At 33.2% G+C, this 18,025-nt stretch overlaps 1 protein-coding gene across 1 annotated transcript; it reads left to right on the top strand.

The window, feature by feature from the left end:
- Positions 1 to 15,144: 15,144 nt before the first annotated feature.
- LOC107940027 (uncharacterized) lies at positions 15,145 to 15,615 on the top strand. The gene has a single exon (XM_016873436.1). It carries the CDS (start codon positions 15,145 to 15,147, stop codon positions 15,613 to 15,615), a length of 471 nt encoding a protein of 156 aa, XP_016728925.1.
- Positions 15,616 to 18,025: the final 2,410 nt, after the last annotated feature.

Below are 18,025 nucleotides of genomic sequence, written 5' to 3'. Positions count from 1 at the left end.
ATTTATTATTATTACTAACTTTATAAAATAACATATATAGTATATATACATGCATTTACACTTAACCATATTCGGTCACCTATACACAACCATTTATTAAATTGTTTAATTTTTACTTTAGCCTCTCTAGCTTATTTCAGTTTATAATTCAACTTTTAACCTTTACGCGATTTAGTCCCGGTACCTTAATAATTCCTAATTTCACAAAATTTACTATTCTAAAAATTAATTAGCTACTAAGCTAGCCTCGTAAATATTTAATAAAAATATTTACGAGTCCGATTTACGAAAGCAAAGTCCCAGAAATACGTTTTTCGACACCCCTGACTATCAAGTCGTTACGTGAAATAAGAATTAGTTATGACCACCAAAGCGAGTTAATAACCCATGCCTAGTTTGATTGAGTTTATATTCTAGATTTCAAAGTTCACTCTTTTATGTAATTTTTATTCCTTTATTTATATAATCCCAAAAAATCTTTCCTTTATGTTCCATCGTAATATAATTTATTTAGATTACTAATTAATTCTATTTGCCTTTAGGTTAATGTTAATTTCGTACTCGTCTCTCTTGGATACGATCCTCAGAATACTCACCTATTCCATTATAAAAACTATATTACAACTTAACCCGTATACTTGCAGACACCGCCTCATATTCATATATTTAGTTGCAGTATTCACACTTAGTTACGGTATTTACACTCTAGACGTTGGCACGTCTAGAGGTAGTGAATTTTCACCGAAATGGAGAAATGAAATAATTTGGAAATAAATGTGGTTTTCTCAAAATGGAAATGGAAATGAAAATGAAAATGAAAATGAAAATGAAAATGAGAAATGATTCATTTTCAAATGAGCATGTATTACTCAAAAATGATCGAAAGAATGAATTTATGTTCTTGAGCTATTTTAAAGCTCAAAAATGAAAAATAAGTCATTCGATCATTGATAAATTGTAAAAGTAACATATTTTAATGTAACACCCCTTAACCCATATCCGTCGCTGGAATGGGGTCACGAGGTATCACCGGACTAGACACAACTTGGAATAAACATGCAATACATTTCATACTTGATAAATTAATCATACCAAATTACTTATGCCATTCATATTTTGAATCTTAAAGCAAACATGATCTCTTAACGAATCATTTATAACACTTATCGAACATATAACTAGTCACATATTTCATAAGCAATTTATCAAACATATCATTATAACACAATAGCAAGTGCACATATTATTGCTAATAAATCATTTCATTTCATAAATTTGTACTTACAAAATTTTTACTCAAACAAATCATAAAACAAGCCTTTTTGATTATATCATATCCGACATAAATCAACTTATAAAACTACTACAATTATATACTTCTCGTTTGACTACCAAGGTATTAACCATATTCAATCAATAACCAAAACACTATATTCGTATATATATACATATATATATATAATATCCAAATTTTAGCAAAACATATTTTCCTTAGTAAAATTTCCAAATCCTAAAACTAATGTACCCACTCATCTAACAACTTCAACTTAGCATACACATCTAAAATAAACATTTATCCAAATACCGAAAATGTTATCTAATTGTCCAATAATTCACATCTAATTTAGTTATATAACCCTTACCATTTTGGTCACAAATATTAAACTTCTAGAACACCTATTCCATTAGCATCATTTTAAGCATAAGTTTCTTTTACTAAACAAACCAAATCAAACTTTCAAAGCAGCCAAGTACCATTTAAGCATCATCTCAAACAAATTCATCACGAATATAAGTATAAGTGCTGAAATATGATTAGCTCAAAAATCATAGTCCATATCTATATCATCATTTGCCCGATTGTCATTACTACAAAACATAATTATTTATCACATATATCACATTCATATACCATTCAACTAACATATGAAATAATCTAACTCTACTGTTATACTTACTTACCTTATTACCGAATCACAAGCCAAACATCACAAGCATGAATATCATAAAACATAACCCATTAAGAAATGAAATCAGAACCAAACATACATTAACATTGATTTCTTAATTAAGCCATTTTTGTTTCATGGCTTATATATATATCCCAAAATCAAACACATCAAGTATTTAACCAAAAACATATAAAACCAAGCTTAACCAAAATGAATAAGCCATTTTCGCATGGCTCATATTTACATATCCTAATATCAAACATATTAACTAGACTATACATGCCATAAATTCAAATTCAAATTTATAAAATATCAAAGACGGCCGATAGTGTACAAAATTAATATAGTCAAACCGAAATAAACCATTATTAACTCATGTACATTTCCAACTTATAATTTCATAAATCAAAACATATAAGTTTTGCATAAATTCTCCTTTGGCCGAATACCCATTCAAATATTAGTACACTTAACCGTTACTTTTTATAATACATACACACGTCATTAGGTCGAATATATATATTCACATATACTATCACATAATTCACATTAACATATAACATTATACCATCAATTCAACATTCAACTTACCTTATTTTTTTATAACTTGGTATAAGTACGTACCTGAGCCTTTCTAGCTCAATTTTTTCACTCGATCTTAACTTATTATTGCCCATTGAACCATTCAGAATTAAAAAGGATACTCGGATAACCAAACATCTCGTACAATGCCAACGTCCCAAACGTGGTCTTGCATGTAATCACATATCGATGCCACTGTCCTAGATAGGGTTTTACACGTAAGTCGCAAGTCGATGCCAACGTCCCATACGTGGTCTTACACGATAGCACATAACGAAATCCTATGTCATGACATATGTTTCCTAGCTATTCCTAAAGTTCGTACGAGACTTTTGGACATTGTAACTTGATCGAATCAATCTCGTAAACATATTTCCTTAGCTTATAAACATTCGACCAATACATATTTATATTCATAAAATTTAATTCAACATATAAAATTTACATATATTCAAAATTAACAACATTTATATGCTTATAGACTTACCTTGGATATCGACGGATGAAATAAAACGACTATTCAATTATTTTTGTTTTCCCTCGATCCAAATCCGTTTTCTTTGGTTCTTGATCTAAAAATATTCAAATTTGGCTATTTAATAACATATTCCATTCAATTTAAATCACAAGCACATAATTAGGGCATTTTGCACTTAAGCCCCTAAAATTTACATTTTCACAACTTAGTCCTTATTTCACAAAACAAAAAAAATACACATAATTTCACTATTTCATGCTTAGGCCGAATCTTCCTCATTCTCATACAAGTCCATGCATTTCATTTATTTCACATTTTAGTCCCTCAAAATACTATTTTCACAATTTAGCCTAAATTACTCAAATTCATCAAAAATTCAAAGACAAAACATTATAATCTATCACATATCTTTTATTTTCTATCATCAAATAACAAAAATCACAAACTATCATCAATAGAAAAACACAAAATCATCATCAAATTCAAAAATTAAAACATCGGTTTTATAGATTTCATAGCAACGATCTCAAAAACGTAAAAACTATAAAAAACCGAAATAAAATTCACTTACAAATTATTCATGCAAGTGCCGAACTCTTTAAACACTCATGGCTTCTTTTATTTTCTTGTTTCGGTTGAGAATAGAAAAATATGAACATAAATTTTACCTTTGTGTTTTTTTAAAAAAAATATATAACTTGTTTATCAATTTACACATTTATCCTTTAATGAAACATATAAAAATTGATTTTAACAACTCCACTACCGTCCACTCAAAAATAGCTATGGTATATTTACCATGCAAGGGCTCCCACTAATAAAACCAAAGTCAAATGAGTCATTACACTTATAGAACTCATACTTTTTGCTTTACGCGATTTAACCCTTTTTACCGAATTAACTATTTAAACGGTAAAATTTCTTTATGAAAATTTCACATGGCAATTCTATCATGTTGTAAAACTCATTAAAATAATAAAATAAATATTTTGACTCGGTTAAGTGGTCCCGAAACCACTTGTTCCGACTAGGGTCTAAACTGGACTGTTACATTTAATCCTATTCTTAATGCATTTTTGGATGACTAATTATGTATATTAGTGAATTTGATGCTCCTAAACCTTTAAATTCATGTTTCTATACTTAGCAGAGCACTTGGGAGTGAAAGGAGCTAAAAACGAGCCAAAAACGAGCCAAAATCAGATAAATAGAGCTGTTTATAGGTTCCACATAGCCTGGGCATTCCCACATGGGCTGGCCACACGCCCGTGTGAGCCACACGCCTATGTGAGCCACACGCCCATGTGCCAGCCCATGTCGGTAACACACCCTGCCTCCCAAAAACGCGAAAAACTCAATTTTTAGGCTTTCTGAGCATTCTAAAGTCTATAAATAACAATTAGAAGATGACTTAAGGAGGGCATGCAGAGAAGATTGAAGAAAAGACTCGAAAAACGCCATCGGAATCATCTTGGAAGCAGATCTCCATTTAATTTCTTTAGAATTTTTATTGAGTTTCTTTATGTCTTGTTTTTATCTTAACTTTGAGATGTTTCTATTTAGGATTATGAACTAAATTCCCTAGATACCTAGGGAAGATGAAACCTATGATGAATCTTGTTATTTGATGTTTGCTTTACATGATAAATACTTGATTCTTGTTCTCAATTATGTATGCTTATTCTGTGTTTTGATATTTTAAGGATATTAATTCATGTTTAATGTGCTTATTTCAGTCGAGCAAAAATCTCTATTTAAGACTAGATCTAGCATAATTGAGTGGAGTTGCATGCAATCCTAGAAATAGGGCGACATAAATCTATTGGATTAAAGTCAAATCTAATAGGGGAATCCATAGATCGAATTAATGCAACAATAGGGGTTTTAATTAGAAAGAGATTTCAATTAATCAACCTAGAGTCAGTTGTTCTTACTCTCGAAAGAGATATTAACATAATTTAGGGATTTCTACTGATCAAGACACAAGTGAATAAATTTTTTAAATTTAGATTCATAATAATAAGTGAAGTCTAAGTGGATTCTTTCCTGGGTATTGTCTATCTCATTGATATCTTCGATTATTCTCCTATTTTATTCTCTGCTGCTTTCTTAGTTAAATTGATTTAGTAATTTTAGATTAAAAACAATCACTCCAAATTGTCAGCTAAATAATAGAAAAACGGTAATTACTAGTACTTTTAGTCTTCGTGGATACGATATTCCCTACTCACCATAACTATACTATTGTTTGATAGGTGCACCTGCTTTAGTCGTATTTTTAGTTAGTTTAGTGACCATCAATCATAGTGAACAAGTTGAATAGTGAAATATTAAATATATTTTCACGAAATTTTTACCAAGGGTAAAATCGTCATAATTTTATTAGAGGTAAAATTGGGATGAGAAAATTATTTAATATAAATATTGAAGTTTATTTTTGGAAAATAGAAAAAAAAATATTAGGTTGGATCAAAATTATAAAGTATTGGGTTAAAAGCCCGAAAAGTACTTGTAATTGGACTCAATATGAAAGAGGCCCAAAAGCCCCTTATGTTAATAGAGTGGACGACTAATCCTAGTTAATACTAACTAGGGTTCGCCACCTATACTCCTAGTTAGATAATGAGTTCATTTTTCCCGTTGAAATAAACTTCTCTAATTCAACAATAGTTCTACCTTCTCTCCCTATATATAGATGGCATCGATAAATATATTTACAGAACTTTAAGATATTGTTATTTTGCCGATAAATAGAGGGAATTTATTCTCAACTATTAAATATAATTTTCTGGAATAACAATTCTATTGGTTTATATTTGAGAAGTGAATTTTTCTTTCCACATAAAAGAAAATAATTTCTAGTTCAGTGTTTTGATTCAATTGGTTCGAGCCCACACTTGAAGTAATTCATGGTATAAGAATAGCGGAGAAGATCGTTTGGTTGAAAGCTAGGAACGATAAGGATTCGTCTATCCGAAAACACAGGTACAATTTCAATCTAGGGTTAATTGCTATAAATATCACAAACCAGGTTGATTTTCAAAATTTTTATTTTCCACCGTGCAAGAAAATTGTTTTCAAATCAGATTTTTTTCCAACACAAATGACCTATGGCCACGTTACTTTTGCATCTATCATGTGATGCTGATAATAGGATATCATTTACCTTTTATTGACATATGAATTCCACTATAGTAAATGATACTATCTCATGTAAAGTCGTATACCCATCATACCAACTTTTGGCTCTTTAATTATTTGAACTCAGACTTTCAATACATCAATGTATACGATCACACACACATAGTCAGTCACTTACTCAAGATTGAGGTAAATCACACTATGAATGTCACAAGTGAATTAATCCATAAACAAATCTAGGATTAATTCAACTTGGGTCATGTCCAAAGTATTATCAATCCAAACAATCATGTCTATATGTTCTGGGAGTAAAGCACTTTGATACCCAAGATAAGGCATCTTTGTAACTTGATAAACTACATAATAGTCCTTTAACCAATTTGCTCAATTTCAATTCATCAGATTATTGACCTTTTAGATTACCTACTAATACAAGTTATCTTCTCGCATTACGATTTGACTGCATAATTTAACTTATTATTAGTTAAAACATTAGGTAATCAATGAGCCAATATTTGTTTACATTTTTCTTTCCGTGAAAAAACCATTGATGATTAATGCAAATGATATTAATGTGAATAATATAATTTTATTTAAACCAAATTGTTTGAAAAATTACAAGTATAAAAAATTGATCTTTGGTTTTTTCCAACAAATCTATATATTCCCTAATGGAGATGCCCTTTTTACTAGTCATTAGTATGAGACACTCTATGAGTGTTCAAACTTATTTCTTTTGACTCTACTGCCTTAGAGCTAAACATGAGGTTAAACAAAGTTTCTCTTGTACTCGTGTACAATGTAGTTCTTAAGGCCTAAAGAATTCTTAGTAATTTCTTTTAGGCACGCCCCCTTAACTTCATCCACCTTCTTCTTCAGGGCATGCAAGATCTTTTTGTTGGTGGCCTTTACTTGCTCATTTGTTTGAAGAGTTTCGGTTGAACTACGTGTAAGGGAGATGTGAAGGTTTTTGTAAAACTCCTCAAACTTGCATGCCGTTATTGTAATTATTAGATGTAGATGGCCATATTTGCATGTAATTGTTTAGTAGACAAAATTTTCCTGTTGTTTTTCAATAATCATTGCTAGAGCCCCACCTTTATCCATTTTGTAAAGTATTCAATGGCAACCACGATGTACTTTTTTTTGTGTCAAAACTAGAGAAATGACCCAACAATGTCCTTAATTACCTATAAATGGTAAAGGGCTAAAGGCTGGAAATGAGCTGCAGTGGCACAACTAATCAACAAGAGATGGGTGAAAATTTTTGACGGGGTACATTCCATGACCATTTCCAAGGCGATTTTTTTGTAGAGAGAGCCAATACTATCCTTGGTGGAGGACCTTCTAGGTGAGGGCCCTTGCACTTGGATAGTGGCCACATATACCTTCGTGAATTTCCCTTAGAACGTAGTCGGCTTGTTGTGGTGAAAGGCATATTAGTAATGGTTGTAAATAGCTTTTCTTATATAAAATTCTATCTATTAACATGTACCTAAAGTTCAAAAGGAACTAACTCAGAAATAATGAAGAATTTTTGCTATATAATAATATTTTTTACCTCACGACCTTCTAGTAAATTTTGGTCCATCGAGTGTTCTCCATCACTAAGGAACTTGACTATATGTGTCATCCATGTGTCTTTACTGTCGATGTTGAAAACTTGTTGCTTGGATGCATAATTGGGTTGTTCCTTGTATCCTAGCAATTGTTTTTCCTCTTGTTGTATTCAATAGACGAAGAAAGTTTGGAGAGTAAATTTGCCTTCTTATTCTCAACTCTGGAAACTTTTTGTAATTTAGCCTTTTCCAACTTGGCCAATGGCCCTGTTTCTTACTAAGTAACTTGGTAAGTATTAGTGTTTGAATAGTGCAATTTTTAGGTATAATTAAATGTAATACGCCTGACTTGTCATAATGTTGCAATATTCGATGAGAGTAGGAACCCTTATTTCATATTCACCCTAAATCTTCTTAGCAACAATCTGGGAATCTATAAAAATTTGAAATCTTAACCCCTGATCATTATGCCAGTTCTAAGCGATCTATCAGGGCCTCATATTTAGCTGCACTATTAGAAGCACTGAAAGTGAACGTTAACCCATACTTCCACTCATTCTTCGAGTCAATTAAAAATATTCCTGCACCAAATCCATTTTTCCAAGCTGACCCATCAATATAAAACATCCAATTTTTCACAAAGGTGAGTTCTGGTTTTAGCGAGGCCTGATTGTGTTTCGACCTGAGTAGGGCTTTCTACTTCTGTTGGTTGGTTGGTCTGCCTCTCCTTAGTAAGGGTATTCTAAGTGAAAAAAATACTCTGCTATGAAATCTGCCAGAGCCTAAGCTTGTCCTGATGAATCTACCGTGTTCAAGATATCCTTAAGGGGTTGTCTAACAACATGGATATGGGGTGAGCCTAAAAATACTAAGCTTCCTAGCTGTCACTACCAAGGCGAAAGCTACTTTGTCTACCTTCGAGTAATTCAACTTACCATTCTGTAAGGCTTTGCTAACAAAATAGAAAGGATTATAACGTGTTGTTTCTTCTTTTACCAACACTATAACCATTGTCTCATCGAAGGTCACCAAATATAAATGCAAGTGAGGTAAGCAAAGGGGAACTTAAATATTGCTTCAACTGCTCACAAGACTTTTGACAATCCTCCGACCATAAAAAAAGTTCCTTAAAGAGAGGGAGGCAACTATCTGCCATCTTTGTAACAAATATATTTAATGCCACAATATTGCCTGAGTCCCTAGATCCTTTTTGTAATTTTGGTAAACACTTGGTAAGAATCAACTTCAACTTGTAGGTTTTCAATAAGAGAAACAGTTCTTGTAAATCTCTCACGTACTTCTCTAGGGATGTGCTCTCTACCAACATATTGTTAACATAAACTTCCACACATTACACAATTTGATGCTTGAATAGCTTGTAGAGCAAATGTTGATACATCACACCAATTTCTTGAGTCTGAATGGCATGACATTTTAACAAAACAACCTATCCTCAGGGGAGTAATATCCAACACTTCACTATAAAAACTAATGTCTATGACAGAAAAGCCAAGCAACCTGTTAAAGCTTCTCACCTTCGCAACAAGAGGGATCGTTAGAAAAGAGGTAACTTCCACTAAAATAAGCAAAATATTTTAAATAAGTCATAAAAATTACCCTCAATGATTGAACCAATGTATTAACTATCAAACACATTTTCCCTAATCGACAAAATATCTTCTAAACCTCTGCCAGAAGGACTAGCCTTCCTCTCTCCCTTCTTCCGAGTCAGAGCTTTATGACTCTGATACTCCTATTTACAAAAAGGGTAGCGGCTATAGTTACCCAACATATCTTCTGGCTCCTTCTCCAACCCTTAAAATCTTCCCAACAACATCATTAGCTCCATATGTCCAAGCTTCGCCAATAGGCTTTAACCCATCATCTTTGTTAAGTTTTTTATACCCCAAGCTAGACATTTGCCATTCGTTGGAACTTTTTCTTCCAAGCAATACTACTAGATATAATAAAAGGTGAGGGTCTCTTTAACAATCAACAACAAGCCTTGATGAAAACATTTGTACTGACAGCTAGATTTCTCAAACTCCAAAATAGGATTCTCCATGCTCCACGCACTAGAAGGCATTCTCCACCAAATGGGGAAAAAAAGAGGTTTTAAGATAGACAATGGTGGATCCAAACATATTTATTTCTCGCTAAGTGCATGTTACTCTTCGAATTATAAAGCATAGAACTACAGCCCTTCCACACCATAAAAAGTAGACTATTAGAAAAATTGTTTATGAAAATGATTTTATTGCACAAAAAAAATTTAAATTTTTCATAAAATCGAGCCCATGTTGTTTTATTTATAGCAATAAATTTTACCAAATTTAGTACATGTTTTTTGGACTAATGAGACCTGCCAGATTCTTAAATTTTTACCAAATAATCTTCTTCGCTATCCTCAAACCATCGGTTTCTAAGAGAGTGGACTCTTAGCTTGAGCTGAGCACAGAACGAAAACTCTAACTTTCTAGCAGGAGAAGTTTTACTTTCTTTGTGGTAACCAAAACCCGAAACAACTCAATTACTCACGAAATTTAGAATATATTTTGTAACTAATTAATTTTCCAAAATTTTGACAAAGTATCCACATATGTTAGAGTTGTGTTTTTAGTTATCCTATAATCCGAAAAGAAATACAAGATTTCTACTTGAAGGAGAGAGAAAATTAATATTTTGTTAGAAAACTCAAAGTACCTTGGACATTATATGATGCCTAGATGGGTTGGTTATGTCTTTCATGTATTAGGTACAATTATATGTTTAGTACAAATTTAAACTAATTTAAAACAAGCTCATATAATTATCCAACCCAATAGACAATTTTTTATTCCCAAAATATTAATTAAATAAAAATTAATTAATCCAATTAAATTATTTTCTCAACCCAATTTTAATTTCATCAAAGTATGGCGAATTTATTGTATTCAAATCTATGAGTAAATAAATTTAATTGTCATGCTCAATAAAACTACGATGACTAATTAATTTAATTTTCACTTTGACTTCAAATGATTTAATTACAATCAATTAAATAAAAATTAAAAGAAATTATATTAATTTTTAATTCATCTTTTGTTCCTTTTGAGAAAATGCATTTATTGTAGATAGTAATTTGTGCAATATATTTCTCTTTTGTTATTTTCATTCATTTATCGTATCAATTCTTTTGCAATCAATACAAGGTTGTGTTGGGCTAGAAAAGGGACGATTGAACATATATAATTAGAGCTTAAATGTTTTGTAATTAATTACAACATTATTTAGTCATAGAGTCAATCCACTAAAAGTTCTATGTTTGAACCCGCCTTCCCCCCCATTATATACCATTAAGAAAACAACTTAATCTTATGCATTACCCAATGATCTTGTCATTAGTATGTTACCCTCATATGATATGCTTAATCTTTTTGGGTTAAAATTTGTTCACTCGATTTTACCCAATTTTATCTCACAGTCACCATTGCATCTTCCAAGATGAAAAATATTATTACTAGCAAATAGTAATAAGAATCATTCGTCCCTATGAGATTATTCGTGGTAGCACTCCTTTTCCATAACTCATGCAATGCCAGTGAGAAGATACCATTTACTCTTTAATCGAGTTACGATTTCCATTATTGCAAGTGAAGTTACGTCATACATAAGTCATATAACATACCAGCTTTGAGCTCTAACATCAACTAAGCTCCGACTTTCAATATATCAAAGTATATGAGTTACATACACATAACTAGCCACTTACTCAGAATTGAGGTAAGTCACACAATGAATGTCACAAGTGAATTTATCCATAAATGGGTTTAGGATTAATTCAAATTGGGTTTGTCCAATGTATTGTCATTCGCTCCAATACCCAAGGTATCTCCCCAATTAGACTTGATAGTCAACATAATAGTCCATTGAACCAATTGCTCAATTTTGATTCCCTAGATGACGAACCATAATCCATCACTATAATGCAACTTAGTATTAGTTAAACCTTAGTTAATAATCAAGATAATATTTGCTTAGTTCATTATGCTTTTCGTGTAGAAATGTAACATCCTAAATTTTAGTTTAATAGGAATGCAAAATTATTTCAAATATTAGTAATTACCCCATTTGTTAAAAGAAAAATTAGGAAGTATGGAAATTAGATTGAGGTCCCAAGTTCGATTCCCTTCCCTTGCAAATAATTTAATTTTGCAAAAATCTCTCTTTTTCCTTTATGTGTGCCGTCCAACCTAGGTATATATATCACTCTTAATTAATTAGATTAGCCTTTAATTGATTTTTAATCCACCTTAGTCTCTCCTCCCTCTTTCTCTCATCTCTTCAATTTTTTCTTCCTTTTCCTCTTGTTGCTAAAGCCCAAACCACCTTGAACCACCATTTTCTTTTTCTTTTCTTTTCCCACAAGTTCTTGCACCACTCTCCTCTCCTTTTTTTTTGAAATTTTATCTTATTTTTTCAACCATAAATATGAAATATTTAACCTCCAAGAATGATCCCCAATGTTGCCTAAGAAGTGCCATTTCTGTCCCTTTTTTCTAGCTTGTGTAACTGCCTATTTTCTTTAATTTTCTTGATGAATCATTCAAGGTAATACCCAAATTTTGAGATCTGTAATTTGGGGAAATTTTAATGATTTTATGGGTATTTTCCCAGCCTTCAAAAGTGATTACAATTGGCTTTTTAAACCAGCCCCGATTTGCACCTTTGGTGGTGGTGCACTGCACCTAAAGGCACCGAAAGGGGGCTACTATTTTATTTAATTTTTACCACCTACTTCCAGAAATATCTTGGTCTTAAGAACCTCTCCTAATCAGCCTTTAATCATTTGTGATTTAGGAAAATTCAATCTTGATCATTCGACGACTCAGATTCGACAATTCGGGAAGTGTAAGTGTGGTAGATTATAGGTTAGTGTGTAGTTTCGACTTAATTATTGGGGAAATTGATAATTGATTGAATTAAAGAATTTTTTGATGGAATAGCTACTGATTTTTCAGTATTTAATGGTGTTATGTGCCGACCCAAACGTCCCAAACCGACAATCAAGTCGTCTGACGCTCGCACGTACATTTTGCATCAAACTAGTGTAAGAAGCCTAGTTAATTTAGATCCGAAAAATCATTATAATTATGTTGTTTGATTGGAACTCATAAGAGGTTTTTCTAGGGTAGGTTAAGCGGTATTCAGTTGATAAAATATTGATGTTTCATTTAGGCTCGATTTAAGGTCTTAAGGGGAAACTGTGGGTTTCGTCAATGTGCTGCAATAGTGTGAAAAATAAGGTGTGGGTCCTAACTTGTTAACAGAAATGTTTAAATAATATTTTTATGTGATCTAAATGTTGATTAAGCTTTCTAGTTGAGCCTAGTTAATTGACTAAGTGAATGTGTTAAATTGGCTAAATCAGGTACGTTACTAGCCTGAACTAAATGACATGTTTGCAAAATTGTTTGGTTGACTGAATAGTTAATTGTTTGGGGTTGATATGAAAGGCTTCTTGATGTAATGTGTGATTGGTTGTATGTATAGCATGTGTTATTTTGGAAATAGATATTGAATGCCCGAAATCTTGTTGGGTAAAATGCCATGAAAAATATTGAATGTAAAACTGCTATATATACACAGGAAATATTTTCCTAAAGTGTTATCGAATGATGGTATGTTAAAATGTCACCGTATTGATGGTGAAATTGAACGCTTGGTATATTTATGTTATAATGTTGGCATGTAAACTATGCTACCGAAAGAATACGCATGAAACGTGCATTTGATTGTAATATTCTATGACATATCGCATGTGTATGGGGTGGGATATTGTGGTTGATGGAGGAGTTCTGTGGAGTACTAGTGGCATATTAAGTCTACATTTATACGTAGTTAGTGCACTACACCGGGAGTACTATGGAGATTGGAAATTTTATCGCATTATATGTTAAATGACAGAATATATGCATTATGTTTATATGGTAGTTTAACCACATCGAGCTTTCCTCGCACTGTTTAGAGTTTGGTAGACGAGTTTTGGAGGAAACTCATGGTGTGTAACGGATGGTTGGGGTAGGAATTCATATTTGCATTATGATATGTCCATGACTCATTCTAATGTTGATATGGTTGTTATGATTGTTTTAAATGGATGATTTGAGTGGTTGATCTTAAACGAATGTTGAATGTACTTATTGATTAGACTCACACTGAGCTAGTTTGCTCACCCCATTACTTCAAACCTCTCAGGCAATGAATGAGACTAGGATTGAACATGACACGCGGACGTACGATAGACTTCGGACTTAGATTTTATTTTATCTTATTTTAAGTTCCCTAAATTTATATGGATTTTGGACTGTAAAACTATTTAAATTATGGTTTGGGCTTATTTATGTTTTTGGGTTTATCATGAATTCATAATTTACATACTTTTAATTTATTTATAAGTATATTCTGAAATTGAATTAAGCATGTTACTTGGCTTAAGAAATAATTGAATCTTTAATTGGTTTTCCGTTGCAACTAAACTTAATAGGGTTTTTCAAAAGCAATGACGGGCAACGTGTTTCTCTTAAAAGCATGCCAATGTTATTAACTTGACTTATTAAAAGTGGAACTATTTAATGAATGCTTTCCGAAATAACAAAGGTAACCGCAATTTTATTTAAAAAAGAGCGTATTTAAGGTTTTCAACCAACGATCGAATAGATAAGTCGTTTCGTTGTACAGTGTGACCTACATGATTTGACCATAATGTCTAGGCTGGGTTTGGAAGGTTACATTTAGTGGTATCAAAGTAAAGGTTCAAAACCTCAAACTAAATTTTTTATTACTTTCAAAAATTAGTCTGCATGCATGCATTCATAAACGAGGAATTTTTGGGAAAAACAAACCACAGTATTTTGAAAGTTATTTCTTTTAGGGAATGGCGAAGTTTGAAGGTTCGATGCCATGCACATAGAAACAATATTGAAACTTTAGAAAGATACTAGAGACTATTGCATAAAATTTTTAAATGAAATAACTTAGTTAAAAGTGCATAAAATGCTAAAGATATTCATGTAAATTGTAGAGTCCATAAAACATCGAAATGAATACCCATGAAATGATAACTTGTGGTAGGAGGGGACATAGAGAGCGACCTCCAATGGTTCCAGCTGAGTAGTCTGCGTCACAAGAGCCCGTTCAAAATGCTGAGCCCAATGAGGCCGTTAGTGAACCTACTACTAAGGGTGGAAATAAGGGTAATAGGAATTATAATGATAATGAATATGATGAGGATGATCAGGTAACACAAGCTTTGTTAAGAGCTTTAAATTAGGTTATTGGGGCCCCGGTTGGTGGTGTTAGTCATGGGACAATTACTGAGAGGCTTCGCTCAAGTGGGGTAGAGTTATTCAGGGGTATTGCTAGAACTACTCCTATAGTGGCTGAGTACTAGATGGAGACCACTGAACATATATTGGATTATTTGGACTGCACTCTTGAGCAGAAACTTAAGGGTATCGTATTTTTATCGAGGGATGACGCATATAGGTGGTGGCAATCAATTGTTAGGGGTACGCTGCCAGAGTGTATAGATTGGGCCTATTTTCAGGTTGCATTTCAAGGTAAGTTTGTAGGTCCCTTCTATGAGGAGGTTTGTCGGTTAGAATTTATAGAGTTGAAACAGGGCGGTATGACAATTTCTGAGTATAAGGTAGAATTTTTATGGTTGAGCCGATATGCAACTAGTATAGTGGCGTCTGAGCAGGAAAAGAGTTTCCATTTTCAGGAGGGTTTGAGGTATGGCCTTAAGGTTCAGGGAGCTTCACATCAGGAGCGTGTGTTTGTGGCTTTGGTCGAGAAGACAAAAATTATTGAAGAGATTAAGCGCGTCAAGCACAAGAAAAACCAGAAACAGAGAGATTAACTTAAGAGATAGGTGGGCTCTACTAGCCCAAATTCACATCCTGTTAAGCGGGCTAGAGAGGCTAGGCCATCGCAGAATAGGGAAGTAGTGGGCTTTAGAGAAGGGCAAATTTAGGTATGTCAGCATTGTGAGAGTCGCTATCCGGGCGACTATTAGAGAAGAATGGGTGCTTGTTTGGCTTGTAGCTCGATGGAGCACAAGATTAAGAACTGTTCTCGTCAGAATAATGAGATACAAGCTCCGATTCAGAATCAAGGGCCTACTAAGGGTCAAAATCAGAGAGGTAATCAAGGTGCTCATAAGGGTCGTAATCAGAACAAAAATGGTAATGGTAATCAGGGACAGAGAGCACCTCTTAGAATGTGAATCAGGCTGAAGCTAGGCAACCTACCTCAGTATATGCGGCTAGACGTCGAGAGGATAGAGATGCGGCTGACGTCATAGAAGGTACCTTCACTATCTATTCGGTGCCTTATTTTGCATTGATTGGCATAGGATCTACCCATTCATATATTGCTTGTGATGTGGCTGTTAAACTAGGGATTGGGGTAGGGAAAACTGGAAACACTATTTCTGGAGTCAATCGTTTAGGAGCATCGGTACTTGTGAATAAAATTTATAGGAGATGTCCTTTAAAAATTCAAGGAGAGATTTTTCCCACTGACTTAATGGAATTACCTTTCAATGAATTTGATCTAATTTTGGTGATGGACTAGTTAGTTGAGCACCAAGTCCATTTGGATTGTGCATTGAAGAGGGTAAATTTGGTGATTGAGTCTGGGAAGGAAATTTTTATGGTTGAGGAACGTTGGAATTATTTATCCAATTTGGTCTCTGCTATGGTAGTAGAGAAGATGGTACAGAAAGGGTGTGAAACGTTTTTGGCTTATGTCCGAAATGCAAGCGTCATTGATTCTTCTATTGATAGCATTCATACAGTAAAGAAATTTCCCAATATATCTCCTGAGGAATTACCAGGGTTGCCTCTGGATTAGGAAGTGGAGTTCAATATTGAATTGTTGCCAAGAACGATACCGGTGTCTATTGTTCCCTACCGCATGGCACCTAAATAGCTAAATGAGTTGAAAGTACAATTGTTAGAACTATTGGATAAGGGTTTCATTAGGCCTAGTGTTTCACTATGGGGCGCATCGATTTTGTTTGTGAAGAAAAAAGATGGTACACTTCGGTTGAATAAGCTAAGTATAAAGAATAAGTATCCTCTACCAAGAATTGACGACCTATTCGATCAGTTCAGAGGTGAAACTACCTTCTCTAAAATTGACTTGAGATCTTGGTATTACCAACTTAAGGTAAAAGAATCTAATATTCCCAAGACTGCTTTTAGGAATCATTATGGACATTACGAGTTCTTTGTCATGCCTTTTGGGTTAACTAATGTGCCAACGGAATTTATGGATCTTATGAACTATGTCTTTCAGCCTTTTCTTTATCAAATCGATGTTGTGTTCATCAACAACATTCTATTATATTCCAAGACTAAACTTGAGCACGATGAACATTTGAGGGTGGTCCTACAGGTACGTCGTGAAAAATAACTTTTTGCTAAACTTGATATGTGTGAATTCTGGTTAAAGGAAGTTATGTTTTTGGGTTACATGGTATCAGCTGAAGGTATCCGCGTAGATCCTAAAAAGGTAGAAGCCATTTTAGATTGGAAGCAACCAAAGAATGTCTCAGAGATTCAGAGTTTTCTGGGTTTCACTAGGTATTATCGAAGGTTTGTTGAGGATTTTTCCTTAATAGCATCCTCATTAACTAAGCTGTTAAAGAAGAACAATCCATTTCAGTGGGGAGAAGAGCAGTAGGCTAGTTTTGAGAAATTAAAATCCGTGTTAATAGAAGCTTCCGTCCTAATTCAACTAGAATATGGTAAAGAATACGTTGTGCATAGCAATGCTTTGCATGTTGGGCTTAGATGCGTGTTAATTCAATATGGTAAAGCAGTAGCTTATGCTTCGAGACAACTTAGGCCACATGAATGCAATTATCCTACTTATGATTTAGAGTTATGGTTGTTTTTTTCACTCTAAAAATATGGAGACACTACTTATATGGTAAGAAGTGTATTATTTACACTGATCAGAAAAGTCTCAAATATCTCCTTAACCAGAAGGAACTTAACTTGAGACAGCGTAGATGAATTGAATTGTTAAAAGACTATGATTGTACGATCGAGTATCACCTTGAAAACAATAATGTAATGGTTGATGATTTGAACAGAAGGGCAATGTTTGACTTGAGGCTATGTTTGTTCACTTGAGTATGTTTGATGATGGGGGTATCTTAGTTGAGTTGTAAGTAAAGCTTGTTTGGGTACTGGAAATCAAAGATAAGCAAGGTTTAGATGAATCTCTAGCACGTCGATTTAAATAAGTTGAGGATGGGT

Source organism: Gossypium hirsutum, chromosome D03, assembly GCF_007990345.1.
Source record: "Gossypium hirsutum isolate 1008001.06 chromosome D03, Gossypium_hirsutum_v2.1, whole genome shotgun sequence".
Taxonomy (NCBI): Eukaryota; Viridiplantae; Streptophyta; class Magnoliopsida; order Malvales; family Malvaceae; genus Gossypium; species Gossypium hirsutum.
Note: the sequence above shows the minus strand (reverse complement) of the source record. Positions and strands in the feature narration are given on the sequence as shown.